General features: G+C 41.6%; 3 protein-coding genes and 2 long non-coding RNA genes across 6 annotated transcripts in view; 3 read left to right on the top strand and 2 right to left on the bottom strand.

Annotated features, from left to right (window-relative positions):
- LOC127599620 (uncharacterized) overlaps positions 1 to 19495 on the top strand; it is a 115673-nt gene that overhangs the window by 53562 nt on the left and 42616 nt on the right. The gene's annotated exons all lie outside the window — the stretch shown is intronic.
- The window catches only part of lyve1a (lymphatic vessel endothelial hyaluronic receptor 1a), a 105605-nt gene that overhangs the window by 74961 nt on the left and 11149 nt on the right, over positions 1 to 19495 (bottom strand). The gene's annotated exons all lie outside the window — the stretch shown is intronic.
- ampd3a (adenosine monophosphate deaminase 3a) overlaps positions 1 to 19495 on the top strand; it is a 30506-nt gene that overhangs the window by 4422 nt on the left and 6589 nt on the right. Inside the window, exons 2-3 of the mRNA XM_052063637.1 lie at positions 18491 to 18713; positions 19142 to 19328. Coding sequence (XP_051919597.1) covers positions 18493 to 18713; positions 19142 to 19328 — 408 coding nt within the window. The 5' untranslated portion in view covers positions 18491 to 18492. The remainder of the gene's footprint in view (positions 1 to 18490; positions 18714 to 19141; positions 19329 to 19495) is intronic.
- Positions 537 to 19256, bottom strand: LOC127599617 (uncharacterized). Its single transcript, XR_007962150.1, has 3 exons — positions 19106 to 19256; positions 18464 to 18576; positions 537 to 1033 (listed from the first exon to the last, which is right to left on the bottom strand). It is a non-coding gene; the product is annotated as an uncharacterized LOC127599617 (long non-coding RNA).
- On the top strand, positions 4466 to 6463 carry adma (adrenomedullin a). Of its 2 annotated transcripts, XM_052063684.1 has the most exons (4): positions 4487 to 4678; positions 5295 to 5397; positions 5517 to 5630; positions 5721 to 6463. In XM_052063684.1, the coding sequence occupies exons 2-4, from the start codon at positions 5303 to 5305 to the stop codon at positions 6022 to 6024; spliced, it is 513 nt and encodes a 170-aa protein (XP_051919644.1). In that variant the 5' UTR covers positions 4487 to 4678; positions 5295 to 5302; the 3' UTR covers positions 6025 to 6463. The 2 variants fall into 2 exon arrangements, with proteins under 2 accessions (XP_051919643.1, XP_051919644.1); XM_052063683.1 differs by having other exon boundaries at positions 4466 to 4678; positions 5517 to 6463.

Genomic DNA, 19495 nt, shown 5'->3' with positions numbered 1-19495 from the left:
ATGGCACTAAGTGGCACTTACTCACAGGGTTGCAGACATGCTGTAGCAGAGTAGCCTATCTCAAGTGTCTTCAGGCAGCAACCGAGGTACACCATGAACTGGTTGCTAACCAATGGCAGGGCACACATAGACAAAAAAAAACATTCACACTCACAACCATACCGAAAGACAATTTAGAGTGTTGAATTAACCTACTGTGCATGTTTTTGGAATGTGGGAGGAAACCAGAGTGCCCCGAGAAAAACCACGCAGGTAAGGGGAGAACATACAAACTCCGCACAGGAAGCCCAGAGCCGGAATCAAACCTTGCACCTCTGCATGGTGAGGTGGACATGCTAACCAGCCGACCACCGTGCAGCCCATGTCATGCAGTGTGGAATTGACATTTCTAGTGACACACAATCGTTCGATTAGTGCGCTCATGTGACTTGCCACTACATGTAAGGACAAAGAGCCGAGGTGACTAGTACATGGGTCTTAAACTGGTTATCATCGTGCTGTAGTTTGCTCTTTGTCTTCACTAGTAGGACAAGTTTGGTATACTTTGAGGACAATGAAGTTTTACCAGTGAGGAATAACTGTGTACTCGTTGGCCTCTGTGCCCTATAAGTACTAGTGCTCATACTAGTAGGGCGCAACTTGTTTATGTACTATGCATATTTTTGAAATATGTGAGGAAGCCAGAATACCTGGAGAATTGTTTTATTTTAAAAGTGTCTTTATAGAGCCCTTGTGTCTCAAAGGGTGTACAGTCCACAAAAAACAACAAAATGGCCAGGTCCTGAACACCCCATCTGGGCACAGACAAACACAGAAAATCTATTTAGGGGTGGCGTGGTGGGGATGGAAACATAAGAACCCTTCAAGTGGCATGAGTAGACTCCTTCAAGTTCTCCCAGTAGCTCGAAGCAGAATCCTTACAGCATCAGCCCAACTTCAATCATAATCACAGAGTGCCCTCTCCGCTCAGGCGTCGGTGGGGTGTAAGAGAAGAGAAGCGGCAGTTTAACAGGCCGACTGCATATGTCAGGGTCTGAAAGAAAGACTGAATACTCAAGAACAAGGAGAACACGCAAACTCCAAACAGGAAAGTCAGACCTGAGAGTCAAACAAATGGTATATGCCATAAATAAAAAATCAATTTAAAAAAAACATCGCACACTCCATCGCAGATGTTGATTTTTAAAATTAAAAAAATTTTGAATACCTTAATTTTTCCTCAAAATCTGTACAATTGTTGGCATGCATTTCCCTCTTTTTTTCTTTCTCCCATAAATAACCATCAGCCAACAGTCAACCTGACAATATTTACATTGTATGTTTTCTAAAAAAAATAGGCATAACGCATCTTTCATTTATTGACAATTATTATAACATATTCAGATGCCCCAACTACTGCACATGGATGCCAGCTTTGCTATTCTGACCGTGCAAATGGTTAGCCAGTTATATTAAGGAACAGAAAAGTTGTCTCAAACTCAACTGCGGTTGTCAAAAAAAAATCGCCGGAACACACAAAAGTACAATCGCTACTATTATCTTCAATCTTTCCATGATTTTGTGTTCGCCCCGCTCTTTCTGCTGCCACCACAAAGTTTGTTAAAAAACTACATTAAAAAAAACAAACAATGAATAAACGTGCAGAAACATTTTTGAACTTGAGCCAAAACGAGGTCATCGACATTGGATTATTCATGTACTGCTGATCGTTACCCAAGAATTATCCCCCCCCCCCCAAAAAAAAAACCCGCTCAGGTTTGACGGTTAATCAATTACAATCATGAATCATCAATCAAAAGCGTGTCCTCAGGCTTCAAGCGCTCTTTTTCCTGACATACACGGGTGTAATTACACACGTTTCCTGCCACACGTACTTTGGAGCTGGCAGTGAAAGACGGGACACACCGTGTCAGTCATCCTGCCATTGCCAAAAAAATTCTTTATAAGGAGCCAAAAAGAAAGCGGGTGCTTTACTGTCGTCATTTCACAATTCGAATTGTTGTCTTCCTGTAAGTGCATCACTTAAGGCAACTGTCGTTACTGTTTTACAGCACATGTGTTTGGCATTTGTCTTGTCCTGAGTGTAAAAAGGGTCGAATGTAGTCATAAATATTAAGCTCTGAAGAGCTAGCTGAGGGTTCCCCCTTTTTCCCAGTTCCCGATACTAAAACGAATGTTTTATTGCTGTATTTATTTATAGAATTTTTCAGATGCTGATGGAATGTCAAGTGTAAGGTTTGCGTCAAATTAGGAAAACATGTCGCAACACATTACCCCATTCGATTCCAAACTCAAAAGAAAAATTCCAAGCTGAAAGGATTACTCCACTGTGATCTATAAAAGAAATTTATAAGTTCACTGGACCTTGGTGAAGAAACCATTCAGCAATTTCTGCAATGTTAAAACCGTCCGGGGGTCAACACGAACGATCCTGATCATGAAGGATCCCTCAAAAGGTGCAGTCCCATCCAACTATCGACCAATAACCTGTCTCTCCACAACATGGAAGCTCATGTCAGGCATCATTGCGGTGAGTGAGGCAAGTCCTAAGAAGCCACCTGATGGCAAGAATAAGACCCGGGCAATAAACAGCTATGCCCTGCCAGTGATCAGATACCCTGCAGGAATAATAAGGTGAGAATAATAAGGAAGAGATTCAGACCACGGACGCTCCTAACCATGCATGGAGGGTTCCATCCCAAATCCAGCACCCTGAGACTGTACGCAAGCCGAAAGAAAGGAGGCCGGGGACGAGTGAGTGTGAGAGCCACTGTCCAGGATGAAACATCCAAGCTCCATGAATACATCAAGGAGAAGGCTCCAACGGATGACGTACTCAGAGAATGTCTCAGACAATGGAGAACAGAAGATGAGGCACTGGAAGAGGTACCATCATGGGAGGACAAGCCCCTACACGGGATGTACCACCGGACCATAACTGAAGTGGCCGATCTCAAGAAGTCCTACCAGTGGCTAGAGAGGGCTGGCCTGAAGGACAGCACAGAGGCACTCATCCTGGCTGCTCAGGAGCAGGCCCTGAGCACCAGAGCCATTGAGGCCCAGATATACCACACCAGACAAGACCCAAGGTGTAGGTTGTGCAAAGAGGCACCTGAGACGATCCAACACATAACTGCAGGGTGTAAAATGCTGGCAGGGAAAGCCTACATGGAACGCGATAACCAGGTGGCTGGCATAGTCTACCGAAACATCTGTGCGGAGTATGGACTGGAAACCCCAAGGTCAAAATGGGAAACACCTCCGAAGGTGGTGGAGAATGACAGAGCGAAGATCCTGTGGGACTTCCAGATCCAGACTGACAAGATGGTAATGGCGAACCAACCAGATATCGTGATCATAGATAAAGGTCCCAAGTGATGGAAACATCAGAAAGAAGGAACACGAGAAACTCGAGAAATACCAAGGGCACAGAGAGGAGCTGGAGAGAGCCTGGAAGGTAAAGGTGACAGTCGTGCCTGTGGTGGTCGGAGCACTCGGGGCAGTGACCCCCAAACTAGATGAGTGGTTGCAACAGATCCCTGGAACAACATCGGACATCTCAGTCCAGAAATGTGCAGTGCTGGGAACAGCAAGGATACTGCGCAGAACCCTCAAGCTTCCTGGCCTCTGGTAGAGGACCCGAGCTGAATGAGGGATGGACATCACCCGAGGGGGGGTGAGACGAGGATTTTTTTTTTATATACACACATATGCTGTATTTGTTTATCACATTTTACTGCTTCCTCTAAATGTAATATTTGACATTACTCTACCTTGTTTTTTTTAATATTCTATTTAAAACACGAGTAGAAGCACAAAAACCCGTAAAAATGGCTGTATTTATCTATTCCATTCTATTTATTGATGAATTCCTGTGCATGCATTCCTAAGGGCAAACGTGTGGCGAAATGATTTGCCAACTCTTTCCTGAAAGCAACAACTCATCCAAATTATTGAAAACATGTCTGGACCAATATTGTTCAAGTTGATTTTTTTGTTACCGGTACTCTTGATTTATTCTTAGATTATTGTAAAATTCCACCTCACTGTAGTCAGCAGGTTAAAATAAATCAAGGCGTAAGGCGAGTTATTTACCTTGTCCAAACAATACCTTGAGTGTATTGGATTTACAGTCGGGCATATTTATCTTATTTGTTGACTTGACTAATGCTTCTCTCATTTAAAAAGAAAATCACTCACTCTAATTCATCAAGCTGACATGGAACTTCACTGTGTCAAGGAGTGGCATGAAAAGGAGAAAATGGACACACTCCTTCAATTTGACTTGCAAAATTATGGAACACAATCAAATCAACCTTATAGTTCAAATATGACAAGCTACATTTGCCTTGAAGGATATGTTCCAAAAAGTGAGCCAAAGTTGTGAAATTACTTTGGTGTACGTTATGTTTTTTAAATTGAAAAAACGTTCTTCAACGATTCTGGGGTGTTTTTTTTTTTTTGCACCACTGGGAGTAGGAGGGGGGGTAAAGGATGAGAGTCAGTCAATGAGCCCCTCCCACCTTCTGTATAAAGGCTCCCAGTCTGGTGTACAGCTATTAGCAGAGTGACACAGCTGCCTTACAGGACCAGTGGCAATATTCCCCAAACCTGTGGAATACTCATCTATACATCTGACCAGAAAAAGAAGAGCTTTGTTATCCCACGTGAATTCCAGGTATGTGTATTTGATTTTTTAATTTTTTTTTCTTCATGAGCACCTTCCAATGGTTGCTGCTTTCCCACCTGATGGCTTTATCCTTGCTTTTTTGAGGTCAGGGCACAGTTTATAGACAAGGACAGGTTATCTGTCTGGTTATATAAGCAGTTCAGCTCTTAATGTGCGTGCGTTTGTGTCAGAACCTCTTTCAAGGTGTAGCACAACCTGTTGCAAGATTTCTCTTGCAACATAATAACAGGCCATTTTAATCTCAATTCAATTAATCTCAAGTATTGTTTTTCTTTTCTTATTTCATAGCTTGTGTTTTAATTTTATTGTGGCAAGTCTATTTTGGGAGGTTCTATTGGTAGACGCTGTCCTTCACATTATTGGCCACGGGCCCAAAGCATGGTTGTAGGTTTACCTAACGGAGGAAAATGTGACCCGAGCTTAACTTCTCAAATAAATAAATGATAAGTGCAAATAACTTGGCTTTTGGACCCTAGTGTACGCTTTACTAGTTTACAGGCATACTGTACTAGTGACACAGTAGGAGTAGGGAGTTTGAAAAGTTAAATTGTAATGTGCATGTGATATTGTAAATGACTAACTGGATGTTGTCTTGCTTCCACAGGAGGAGAAATGAAACTAATCGTCCAAGCCTTCCTATATTGCTGCCTGGTGGCCACAGCAGCACACTGTATAGAACTTGAAGTGAAACCCAAATTAAAAAAGAGGTGAGTTGATTCATCTGTCTTTCACGTGCACTCATAAAAGATAGGGTTTGATTGTCGAGACGACAGTTGTCAGAATGATCTGCCTTAAGACTAATGGCTTTTTGCCCTCCCTCATTTAGGCTCAGCATATGGCTCGGGAGCAGACTCAGACGGGATCTGGACAGCAAGACTGTAAACTCTGAAAGCTTTGTCAGGCAAGATGACATCAGGGATACCATGCTGCCCCATTCCAGGTATATACCTTCAACTGAAGCCACCATTTCGAAATGCATTTGTCAGAGAAATAAGGATTTTGAATCAACCTCCCTCTGTTTCTCCTGCAGCACTGAAACCCATGTGCGAACCAAGAGGTCCAAAAATTCTGCCAATCAGTCAAGACGGCAGGGTTGTTACCTGGGGACTTGCTCAGTGCACGACCTGGCGCACCGTCTGCACCTTCTCAACAACACGCTGAAGATTGGTAGCGCCCCCCCTGTCAAGATCAGCCCACAAGGATACGGCCGCAGACGTCGCTCCCTACCAGACCGCAGAGTCGCACTGAGACTGGAGCAGGGCAGGCTCAGGCCTGTGTGGAGCACCACTGACTCCCAAGTCCATAAGCTCGAGGCTCTTCTCAGGCAAACATGAATGGAACTTTGCAAGAAAGAAGAACAAAAGCCAAGGCAGTCGAAGAGTTCGCGGACTCTCTGCTCTGTTCTCAAATTCTCCAAACGCCTCCGATTTGCCAAGTACTCTCCAGAATCTTTCCAGGACTGGGGACCAGGTCAGAGCAAGACTGTCTGCACTGAGTTTTTTAAAAGCGCTGAGCCCCGCTGCTCGGTGATGTGGAGCTGCAAACACTGGATGGAACAGCATGGAGCAACAACAGGTCCCGCTCTCTGCTTGGCACTTGGGCGTCCCCAAGAGTGTTGCTTCCTACCGAAATGAGCGGACTTATCCTCTGGTGTAAAAGAGCGAAGTCTCACACTTCCTCCTCCACTTTGATAAGTGCTGTCCTGCAAGGATAAAAACAAACAAAAAACTGTGAGCACTTTTCCATTTGGACTCTAATGAATGATCGGGAGAAGATGATGTGCATCACGATGCCAAATAAGGGGATAGATGCTCTCAGCCTTTATCAAGTTTTGGGCACTGTATAAAGGAAAATGAATGCCTTAGATTCTGTGAGTTATGTGCAAGTCCACAGTGGATTGAAATATACTTGAAGTTGTTATTTGTACAAAAACACGTGCAATCTATATTTGTGTGGGTTTTTTTATTGGAGCATATGTATATAGGAATTCATTTATTTAATATTATATGGAATTTACATTTAAATACACATAGAACTATTTTTGTACAGAAAGGAATATACGGTATATGGGCATTATATTCTTTTACAGAATGTGTTAAGAAGATAACTGTTTTATTTGGTATATTATATATTTGTAAATGTCCTCTATTTTATTTGTGTTAAAGCAATAATATTGTCCTGTAATAAAAAAAAAACAAACAAACTTGCAAACAAAACCTTGACTTTGTCCTGACTTCCTTTTGCTCCTGGCCGTCGTAAATTCCAGCACAAGTGGCGCAGTCTATTGTCTAGAATATAGCAAGACAGGCAGCACCTGGTCTCTGTTAAGTGATTACAGACTCTCATTAGAGTTTCCTTCGTCTCACTACATTCCCTCAGTTATGACCTCCCACCTCTGCAGCCCCTTCTTTTAAAAAAAAGGGCAGATAGGGTGCGAGGCGCATTCCTGCTTGATTCAGCTCATATTTGTCGACTAAGCCATCTCAGAGCCGCCTCGGGATGCTGAGGCTTTAGCTTCATTGGTAAAAGATGGCTAGAACAGAAGTAGAAGGATGTGGTGGTGTGATGGTGGGTGGGGGCTCACATTCCCGCAGGAACAAACTGCTGGTCATTCCGTTCATATTTAAGCAGCCAGAGAAGAACTAAAAGGCCGCAGATCTCATTTATTGCCAGCAGAGTTGTCCAAAATGTTCCCACTGGGGGGCCACATGTAGAAAAATGGAAGGAAGTGGGCCACGTCACCCTGTGTGTAGGAAACATGCTGAAACAAATCCAGCTCTGTCCACTTGTACACTATGGATCAACATATCATTAGCCTGATAGCATAGCGGCCAAAGTTATTTTTGGGAATGCATTGAAGGAATAAAAAATGTATTATTATTTTTTTTTATTGCTGACAAAGCATGAAGTTGCTAGAAATATTGTGTTATCTTGTAACAATCAAAATGTATTTTAGTTTCGATTTTTTTAAGATTCAAAATTGGGTGATGTCTGTTATATAAGAAAAACAACATTAAAATACAAAGTGTCCTATCTTGTAACATCAAACATTTTTGTGTGTTTAAAAAAACTTGTGATAGCTTTTTAAAAAAATCACTTCATATTCTAATGTGGGTTTGTTTAAATTTAATATTAGAATATCAGCAGGCCAATAAAAAATGTGAAATTTCTGGGCCAGACCTTGGACACTACTAAAAATCACATAAAACAAATACACAACAGCATTGACTTCACGTAAATATGCCATTCTCCAGTTTACACCACTTATCTCTTACAGGGTAGCGGGGAGTTGGTCAGGCAAATGAACCGCGAGATATATAAATAATGTTTCTTACTGTATTTTATTTATCAAAGTAGTCGCAGCACGACCATGGTCATAGACCATGAGAACCCACTGAGGTCATTCAGAAGGTAAAAACGTGCTATCGCAACTCAGGGGGTCATTAAATGCAATAGGGTCAAATGAACATGATAAAGTCGTGTTTTAATCATTGCATATCATTTTTGAGATTGGTTTGTGTATGGTTAAACATTTCAATTCAAGGGCAGTGTTTCCCAACTTTTTTTTTTGGTCTGTGTAAAGTTTGTCATACCATGAGTACAGGATAAGATTTGAGCCCAAAACCCAACCTAAACTCTCTTGCTTGGGAGCTGTACCCACGCCTATCACGCTTCTACTATCGGATCTGAAGCACAGCATATTTATTTGAATTTGAATCACAGTTGCATTGCTGTTGATTTTAAAAATATCTGCTGGAGATGTTCTTTGATTTAGTTGAACATACAAAACCAAAAAATGGATGATCCGAACAGGCAAGTGTGACAGTCTGTGACCTAGTTATAACTTCAATTATATATCCTCTATTGCCATCTAGTGTGTAAAACCTCTTACAACTTCAAATTGTCACATTTCTAAAGTTTTGGCTATGATCAATACATGGAATTAAAAATCGAATTTGTCAAACAGGTATATGTATACAGATTCCATTTTTGAACTCACCTCACCTCCTAAATTCATAGGACTCAACGGTGAACTGCACTATTCTCTCTCCGGTAGTAGTAATGCTTGATTCTTTTCGAAAATAGTTCTTGTTCAACCCCATTTTTCCTACTATTCCAGATTTCAGCATAGTTAATCTACACTGCAGTATATTGAGAGTTGTTACTATATACTGTGTTTCCCAACCTTTGTTGAGCCAGAGCACATAGTTCACATCGGAATCTCATTATGGGACACCACTTAAGAAATCCATTCACATATATTGGAAACACAGGTTGATTATGAAATTGACCCCCCACCCCCCAGGGAAAATCGAGAAAATTAAAAAATGTTTATCCAAATAATGGAATAGATAATTTCCCGTGAAACACTTGATCTCTTTTGGCACACTAATATGCCAGGGAACACTGGTTTGAGATTACTGTACTAATTTTGTATCCAAACCTACTGTCATTTTTGCTAAATGAGAGCAAAACATTCAAAACTTTTCTCATTATAATGCTGGACAGTACAGTTCTATAGACTATTGTATTTTTCTATGAAGGCGTTTCATTAGTGTTAAAACTAAGTCTTAGTCTCAGCAGAGGATAGTTCGAGTGTGTTTTTTTCCCCCTCCCCCTACCCAGTGTTTTCCTTTCTGAATTCTGACTGTAATTTCCCCATTGCGGGACAAATAAAGGATATCTTATAAAGACATTCATTTAATTATAATAGCATCTGGGTGTCAATACTGTATACTGTCAAGTACAGGACTGGTAAAAACACAAAATCTAAAACCAGCTAGTTAATAGAGCAACATTCATCTATATTTCAACACTAACTGTGGCCTCAAGTGTGTCGTTCGTGTGAAAAGTAGATGGGTAAAGGTGTGCCATGATTAAACTCAATTAACCTGGATGTGGCCTAGTCACCATACTCGAATAAAGTGCAGTAGTCACTGCTTCAAGTAAGCCAATGAGCTGATGATGCTACTTGTGTGTCACAGCACAGAGTCGCCGATCCGGGCAGGTCAACCTGCATATTCAGTTAAAGAGAATAATAATCTTCAGATAACTGATGTGTTCGTTGACGGCGCACTACTAATGGGAGGAGAGGGCAAGTGCATCATCAGTTGTGCCAACTCTGATGTCCATTAAGGCGATATGGGCGGCTCAACGTCAGTACTCTCAAGCCAACTCTAAAGTACACTGATAACCTGGACTAAGAGGATTAGCCTCATATCCTAAACACTGCCTGGCTAAATCAGGGACTCCGGGGCCTTTGGCTGCTTATGGCCCCAGCAGGAAGTCTATGTCGTTTACAGGGACTCCGTAAGGAGCTTTGAAGTGAACATCAGCTTGATATGATGTTTCATCAGCTCTATTCAGGTATTGTGGCAACAAATTAAAAGAAATGTTAAGCCTAAACTGTCAAATGTGGGTGGCTTTACATCTAGCTCGATGATACCTGAGAATTAAATATATAAAAAAGGACCGAACCACACACTGCAGAGGTGCTTGGTTCAATTCCAGGTTTCCTCCCACATTCCAAAAACACGCATGGCAGGCTGATTGAACACTCCAAATTGTCCCTAGGTGTGAGTGTGAGTGCGGATGGTTGTTCGTCTCTGTGTGCCCTGCGATTGGCTGGTAACCGGTTCATGGTGTCCCCCGCCTACTGCCCGAAGACCGCTGGGATAGGCTCCAGCACCCCCCGCGGCCCTTGTGAGGATAAGCGGATCGGAAAATGTATGAATGAAAAAAAGGATGTAAGCGCCGAGTGCAACCTTTTGAACACCCTGGCGTGCTATATTTGATGAAGAAGGAAAAGAAGATTTTTGTTTTGTTGGAATTTGTGGGATGCGTTTGAGGGAGACTTCAAATTGGGAATTTGGATACATGTAGCAGGATCATGCACACACAAGCAGCTAAATGGATCGCTGTAAGAAGAGATTATTTGTATTGTGGCTCACATTTCTGTCTTGATTGTAACTGACAAGGGATGGAATTCTGTTCACATACTGTATACATATAACATTTACTACGCAGTACCCTACAATATCTCATACTTTTGTTCGAATGTTATTTTATCTTCTCATGAGACAACAATGAAGAAACGATACTTTGCTATGATGTAAACAAGTCGGTGTACACGTTGTATAACGTTGTAAAGTACATGTCAAAGTAATTCTTTACACAGCCAGAAATGTCTAATGGTTGACAACAAGGGTGAGTTCACCCCTGCCTGAGTGGCAAATGTCCAAATTGAGGCCAATTGGCCATTTCCCCTCCTGGGGTCACATGACTCAAAGTTACAAGGTTTCAGGTGGTATGAACAGGAAAAATGGGTGTTCAATTGGATAACACTCTCACACACTCATCATGTTTAATGAAATCTTTCCTACACCGATCAGGGTAAATCTTTACTGTCAATATCTTCATCTGCGTTTAATCGATCTGAAAAGATAGGCATATAATTTGGTGTCCGTACAAGGAGTATGCCCTTTCACATGTATATTTCAGCCGCACATTTTAATTTGAAACAAATCTTTAATACTGCTGGAGTACGCCCATTTATTGAGCCCTATTTATCAGGCTGATGTTTTTGCAGCAAGCTACGGCAATGAAGGAGTTAAGGATGGACTGACGTGGACTTGCAGGGTGGTGGATGAGGTATCAAATATTTGAATGAGGCGTGAGTTGTTGATTCTCAAAAGGAGACGTGTCCGCTATTTACTAACACTTCAAAATCTGAAGCGGTGAGTGAACTCATTTGAAAAATCGTGCCTGTAATCGTGCTGATGGGTCGCGTTTAGCAAAAAAAGCTTTGTGATAATGCATGCACAATTCACATTCCAACTGAAAGATCACTGCAGTACGTTGTTGGCATCTCTGCAGTGATTCAATTTTGTCAACATTCTCACACTAACCAAGGATGTAGACCTTGGCTTGTAATTACATACATTTCACTCATATTTTACATTTCACTGTTTTAAATATCTAATGATATTTAAAACAGATATAAAACAGTACATTTTACAAAGGCTCATCTTTGGTGCTAGTTTGAATGCATAATCTTGAATATGTACATTAAAGTTGTTCCAACACAATAGTCAGTCTTAAATACAGTAAGTTTTTGTTCATTATTTGCTTTCTTCTTACATGCAAAATCCAATGATGTCGAGAACAGAAATCTAATTCTGTCTTTACAAACAAAATAATGCTCAGTGTTGATGCACACTGCCAGACTGGTATTCATCTACAGTACTAATAAGTTTATATATTATTTGTGTTGTCGCCACTGAGTGTGAACAATGTCTTCCTGATTGTCTGTCCATAGGCCTACAGTACGCACCCTGTGACTGACTGGCAACCAGTCCGGGATGTAGCCTGCCTTTTGTCATACATCAGTTAGAAAATGGAAGGAAGGATTGTTATTTTGCTTCTAGTTGACCCTCATTGCACCATAATTAGCGTGTTTTCTAATTGACTCCCATGTAGCTAAATGTGGACAACAAATAAAAGAATGAGACTGTAACGGGAGGATTTTTGATACAGCTCTTGGAGTGATTCTCATTAAACTGAAAGTGGCCATGCATGTTATGGCCGAATGTACATTGCAATCAGATTTAACAGCAATTCTAAAATGGACTAGTCACGATGATATTAAGCTGCCACCTGCTGACCCAAAGCTAGAATACAGCTCTAGAGGTAACAGCCCGATTACCAAAAATATTAGAAACGGCTCTCATACCGATGTTGCGTAGTTCACAACTATACAAGCACAGCAATAAAGTGTTTGTAAAATGAATATCAGACAAAATGATTATGGCGGAGAACTGGTTAAAACGTCCACCTCACAGTGCAGAGATCCGGGGTTCCTGTGTGGAGATTACATGTTGTCCCCTGGCATTCATGTGTTTTCTTCAAGTACTGTACTCCAATTTCCGAATGTAAAATCATCAATTGAAGTATACATAAATCCAAACACTGTTCGAATATCTTACTTTATTTCTTGAATACAGTTCTTCTCCTTTGTAATACGAGTGTTGAACAAAACAATCAAAACGACTCATCTTTACAGGAATCCTTCTTAAACAATTCTCAAAACTTCTCGCTCCCATGTTTAGTTCGGCCCGTGAGCTCTATCTTCCAGCAGTGTTGAGAGGAAACTTTAGCCAGTGTATTTAGCTTGAATATGATAGACGAAAGACAGAATTAATATGGTATACCAATTGGGCTTTGCAAAGCGTGCAAATTACTTTACATTTATCCAACAAGTGTCAATCAAATAAAATAAAGAAAAACTACCAAAAGTCTGTGGTTGTGTCACGTTACGAGGTGGTGGTGGACCCCAAAAAAGCAGGCAGGAGGGAGGAGCAGAGTGTACTTGAAGAATTGTATTTAAAACAAGAAAACTAAATCCTATACAAAGTCCAAAGTAACAAACAAAAACCATGACTAAATCTAAAACATAACAGAAAACAAGAGCAAACAACAACAGACATGACAGTAGTGAGAAGCAACAATGACCCGACCTCGAGTGTTCGGGCAGGAGTCCTTTTATACAACTAATTACCAAATGACCAACAGGCGTGCAGCTGCCGGGGGAGCCCTATAGTGCCACTAGTGATGGGTCCATGAGGCCTCATGAGGCGTGTCGACACACTGACACACTGTGTTGATACTGTGCTGATACTGTGTCACTGACCACTGCCACCTGCTGGACCTTCAAGATCCCTGCAGCCAACCCACTTAACAGACTGAACTGACTGATAAATTGTTTTGTATATTGAACATATAAAATATACAATTCGGTAATAAATTGGCAAAAGGTGAAGGTAAGATATAAAAAAAGGAAAAGAAAATAGTCATCATCACAAATATGTGTTCAAAGGAGTAGAAAGAAGCAAAAAACCTACCCCGAGTCCTACCCCTTCTTATATATGAATTGATCATTTTTCTAAATAGGAAAGAAAGTCTAAATATCAACAAATGCTTTTACCCTTATGTATGCTGTACTAATACATTTTTACATTAGGTTTGTATATACAGTACATACTCTTTAGAGCACATGTATATGTCGATTTTCTCATATTCATAATGGATGCTACATTTCATTAATATATTAAATAATCTCATCAATGTATTTCTGATGTATTGCTATATTTCATGAGTGCATCGAATTTATCATCTTAATTCTGATTTGTGTAGTTGTCTTGTACTACTCTCGAATTCATTTTTAATCTCAGCAAGAGAGTTCCTCATTTTACTGGTCCGTTTCAGAATCATTCCACAGATTTACACCTATTACAGATACACTCCTTTGTGTGATGTTTGTTCGTGTTTTGGATTTTTTTGTATAGGTTAGTACCCCTTAAATTATGACAACTTTCTCGAATTTTAAAAAGCTTCTGGATCTTTTGGCAAAGGTTATTATTGTGTGCTTTGTACATTAATTGGGCGATTTTGAAGTCAATCAGGTCATGAGATTTCATTGTTTAATTTGATAAACAGTGGATTTGTGGGTTCCGTCCATTTGGAACCAGTGATTGTTCCGATTGCTTTGTATTGTAGTTTTAAAACAGTGTTTTACTGGCATTTCCCCATATTCCCGCACAATAGGTCAAATATGGAAGTAATAAAAGTATGTGTATAAGGATCTCTTATTCAGCACATCCTTAGTTTTTGGGAGGATCCCTATGGTTTGGGATATTTTTCTTTTATTATCTATTATGTAGCCGCCAGCACGGTTTTGCATCTACAACTGTTCCAAAACATTTTCATAAGGTCATTCATCGATTTGATGATGAAGTGTATACAATATCATTCACATCCATGCATTCATTTTGCAACATTCAATGTGTTCAAATAATGTGAAGATCATTTGAATGAGGATGCTTGAGGGCTTTTATTTCACAAATTTTTATTGAGAAAAATAAGATGCTCCAATGTTTTAAACTTCAGCCTGTTGCGTCTTTTACAAGCGATTTCTCCTGCTGTGGAGAACACACGCTCACAAGGGACGGATGAGGCTGGCGTCCAAAGGAACTCCTTTGCGAGGTGGGAGAGGTTTGGGAAAGAAGTGTGTTGGTCCTTCCAGTACAGCTGCTTCCTGGAACCTTAATTGTCAAACATGGAGTGGAGAGTCAACCAATAATAATTACTGATTGTCAATTAAATCATCAACATAGCAACCGTGAAAAGATGAGTGAATGTTTGTATACCTGGCGTAATACTGGGTGTATCGCGAACTTCATTCTCATGCTTGGCCCGCCTCAGCATGGTGGAACAATGCCTCAGCATGGTGGAGGTGCTTCTGTTGGTGTATGACAATTCGACCCGGCAAATTTGACATTTCACCTGTAATGAAATGTGAATAAGAAGTAACTAAGAGTTACCTTGAAATGTATTCGGATTAGAATGGTACAACACATGTCAATAATCTGAGAGGCACTCGGCGAGTGCCTCTCGCCAAGAGGCTCTCGGCGACAGAAGGCGATTTGAATAAATAAATAAATAATACCTTATTCTCCGGGACATCAAAATGGTCCCACACGGCGGATGATTTGCGTCTCTGCTCCATAATCGGCAAGGAAGGCAAGGCACAAACACGAAGTCTGCACTGACACGAACTTCGACAAGCGAGCGTGAGTGAGGTCTGGCTTGTTTCGGCAAGTGGCATTGTGTCGCCAAACCCACTTCCTTATAAACACTGTGCGGCGGGCTTTTGCTGCGTCAACGCCCTCTGCACTGAGTCGACGCCCCCTGGACTAAGTGGCGCAGCCTGTACTGTGCCAAGCAGCCAATGCGGTCTAAACTGCACCGGTGCAGTTCACGTGTCAATTAGCAGCCTGGACTGTGTCAACGCAGCCTGGACTGTGTCAACACAGTCGATGTGTCAATTAGCAGCCTGGACTGTGTCAACGCAGTTCACGTGTCAATCACGTGACGTAATGAAGCAGCAAATGCATCGACACGTGGTTTGTTCTGTGAGCCCGGCGCACGTGTCAATGCATCGGTGTCGCTGGACCCATCACTAAGTGCCACCTGTTGGTCCCTAAATCGATTCATGACAGGTTGTCCATATTCGTGCCAGTGATTCCTCAAAGTTTGGCTGCACATTTGGGCAGAGATTATATGCTGTTACAGGAAGTAAATAAAACCGACTGAGTTGGGTGAAAAAAATTGAAATAATTTAAATTAATCTCCAAAGTTAATGCTTGAACTTTGACGGGCGTAATATATATTTATATATATTTTAAGTGGACTATATATCAAATGTATCTGGATCCAGATGATTTTATTCTGTGCGCCGGTCACTTTCTGAAATAATTGTGTAAACAAGAACTATTACTACTACTAGTAGTGTATGTATTGATTAAATTATTCATTTTTTTAATCACAGTCAAGCGGTGCTATATTCACGACTCACTGCAGTTTACTGTATTTTGCATTCATCTTGATGTCTTCTGGGAAAGAACAGATGAGAAGAGGAATCGTTACTTTTTCAAAGCAACAAGGTGTGCCTTCGGAAAAAGTGATACGACTCCTCTCGACAGCTTCCTTAATGCTTGTCTGGTGATTAAGCTTTTGGGCCCAGTAATGTACTGACTCCTATGGGATTAACGCATTGCAGTGGGAAATAATGAATGAAGACATTTATGGTCCTGTCTGCATTTCACATTTATAGTGCATACAAACAGACTTAACGCTCGAGCAGTCTTTGCCACAATTGCTATGAGGAACAGAGAGAGCACCATTAGCTTGCTCCTCGAAAGATTGTGCCATTAAATCAGATCCGTTTTGCCGCCGACAGGCTACAGTAACAATGAATAAAACATGTTTCCTGGAAATATTTGAACAATTCATTCTGATTTGATAGTCATCACCAGAAAACCTGAATCTACTGACTCTAGTATGCAAGAAACACATAAATTATATTGTACTGTATAATGTACTGGGTGCACGTGTGTGTGTGTGTGTGTGTGTGTGTGTGTGTGTGTGTGTGTGGGTGTGTGTGTGTGTGTGTGTGTGTGTGTGTGTGTGTGAGTGTGTCTACGTTTGTGTGATACTGCCCTGCTGCCTGATTTCTGAAGGAAGCTGATAATCCTTTACTTCAGTATGACACTGCACATGCTTCACCACCATGCTTGACGGAAGGTTGAAAAATGTGAGGAGGATGTATATTAGGTTGTTGTTGTTGTTGTTTTTTAAACAAACATTCTATCCCTTTAGTGCATGTTGGTAATCAATGTGATGACTAAAAGTTAGTCAGCGAAAGAGTTTCCTTGTGAAACTTAAGTATACACTCATTCGTGTTACTGAATAATTGAAAAGATCGCCATTTGCAGATCAATACAACAATATGAGCCTATCCCGTTTCGTGATAATGCGCTTCAGCAATACACACTTGTCTGGACAGTGTTCTTCCCGGATGCACTCTGAGAGAGTGGAACACTGGCTTAAATAACATTCAACTCAGCCAGTCTCTGATGTATGGCGAGCCGTTTGAACATTTATTCAAGATTCTGTTAGTGTGCCGAATTGTTCATGTACTCATACGCGCTTTGTCCTCACTAGTAAGACAGTTCAACACACTTTTAGAACAACCCTGGTACACGAATCGAATGACTACGTCTTATTGGTGTTTTTTTCCAGCACCTTCCACTACTGTCTTACATTGCATAACCAGATGTCACCTCACCCGGCCGGCTCCTGTTAATGCTGAGGAGCAGCAGCTCAACTATGAGTCCCTCCCAAATTGCCAGAGCTTCTCATCCTAACTTTAAGGGAGAGCCCAGAAACCCTGAACCCCATTTCGCCCACTTGTGTGTGGGATCATGTTCTTTCGGTCACGACCTCACACCTCATGACCGTAGATGAGGTTGTCAGCTCCTCCTTTCTAGGACAGGAGAATCATTACAAGGGTGATAAGTATGCTCACACCTGCTGGACGCCTCTCTCTGTGGGCCGCTTGAGAGTGGAAGAGAGCCCAAACCTTCTGAAGAGGACTGTTATCAGAGCCCAAGCTGTCGAGGCGAGCCCGACTATGTCTTGTTGGAACTTCTTCACCTCACACCAGCTGAGACTCCTTCTCTGCCAGAGAGGTGACATTCATTTCCCGAGAGCTGGTTTCTGTAGCCAGGGATCGGAGCGCCAAGGCGGCCGCCCAGCACACATTGCCCGCTAGCCCTTTGCCCCCTCCCATTAGAAGGGGGATTCACGTTTTCCGTTCGGTCCGTATGCTCTTTGTCTTCATTAGAAGAACAACTGTGATATGCTACGAGGACAATTTCATGGCAAAACTATGCACGAGTTGACAATTGTATACTACTAATTTACTAGCCAAAATTTCACTAACATCAAGTGCTTCCCTAGTACAGTACTCACTTGTAACATGCAGCTGTCCTACTATTATGCAAAAGCCACCCTGCTAATGTGCAGCAATGTCATACAGTAGTGGAAAAATGTTGCTAGTGACAAACAGTGGTTCTCCAGATGTGCCCTTAGTCGATGTACTACTGCACTGAATTGTCTTACTGGTTAGAACGAGGGTGTACTACATGCATATTAGAAATGCCGTGGTCTTCAGGAGATTAGGAACAATTCACTCCAGGCGGTGCCGTTGTGCAGCAGCCTGCCCTCATCATGTCACAAAGTGTCCCTTGTGAGGATTTTCTTGTTTACAAAACAGTACAACCTAGTCAAACTCCTGTCTGAGCAAGGGGGGGGGGGGGGGGGAGGACTCGCCCACTGTGTTGTACACACGCAATTTTATACGTTACCACTTACTTTTCTCTGGCTTCTTGTAACGTGCAGATATGCCTCGCCAATTCCCCAAGGTAACTCTCAGTCAGGCTGAGGAGGAGACCCAACTCCTGGCGGAAAAGGTGTACGCGTCGGCCCTGAAAGAAGAGGACAATAAGGATGCATTATCTATGTTCACCGTCCCCGAGGACTGCCCCATTGGCCTGCAGCAAGCCAAAGAGCATGAACTGCTTAAGGAGTTGGCAGAACAGCATTCTGAGGAAAGCGCCAAAAGGTATAACTCACTTGTAGGACTAACCAATAGAAAAGACTTGTGGAAAACTGACCAAATTTGTACACAAGCAGCTTGGGCTCAACGTTGACCATATACTGTATACGATAGTCATAATTTAACTTCACTACGCTACTTTTGCTTCGATGAAGCTCATCAATTGACTTGCACCAAGACTCCAAACTAATACTCCTCAGTACGGCACTTTGGCCCGGGCACACAAACAGTCGAAACAAACAGGCACGTTTTTCAACAAATAGAGGATCGGTTGCACAAAGAAAGTCAATTCCAAACTGCGAATGTACAAATTGTATACAGTACTTGTAATTTTGACAAATTTCCAAATTATGTGGCCATATGTCCATTTTGAAGTTCAGACACCAAATCAGACTGACCTTTATAGTGACTTAATTGTGTTTCTCATTTTACAGGCGCAAAAGCTTGAAGATGATTCGTTCCCAGTCCATGTCCATACAGCACTCAGGGAATCCAGACTGGATATGGCCAGGGGCTCCTACGCCATACAAATCAGCCAGCTCCAGTTCGCTCTGCTCATCTGTGCCAGAATACCGTCCTGATTACCAAAGGGTCACAATTAGTGGTGATTACTGTGCAGGGGTGAGTGCAGCAAGAAGAGCAGGATTGGCTCACACACACTATACAGCGATGACTATAGATGCAATATCAGTTTAATATTTCACATTAAAAGCATCTCTCCCACAAAAAACAAACTAATGTGCGTTTTCAAAAAAAGTTTAGATCAGAGGATGTCACAAGTATGTGTC

The sequence above is a fragment of the Hippocampus zosterae genome, chromosome 4 (genome assembly GCF_025434085.1).
Source record: "Hippocampus zosterae strain Florida chromosome 4, ASM2543408v3, whole genome shotgun sequence".
Classification (NCBI taxonomy): Eukaryota; Metazoa; Chordata; class Actinopteri; order Syngnathiformes; family Syngnathidae; genus Hippocampus; species Hippocampus zosterae.
The sequence above is the reverse complement of the archived record's forward strand: the minus strand, read 5'-3'. Positions and strand labels throughout refer to the sequence as shown.

Excerpts from the sequence above, each read along its gene's own strand:
- adma (XM_052063683.1), top strand. The coding sequence starts at position 5,303 with ATGAAACTAATCGTCCAAGCCTTCCTATATTGCTGCCTGGTGGCCACA. Across the intron at positions 5,398-5,516 it reads AAACCCAAATTAAAAAAGAG|GCTCAGCATATGGCTCGGGA; the intron begins GTGAGTTGATTC and ends TCCCTCATTTAG.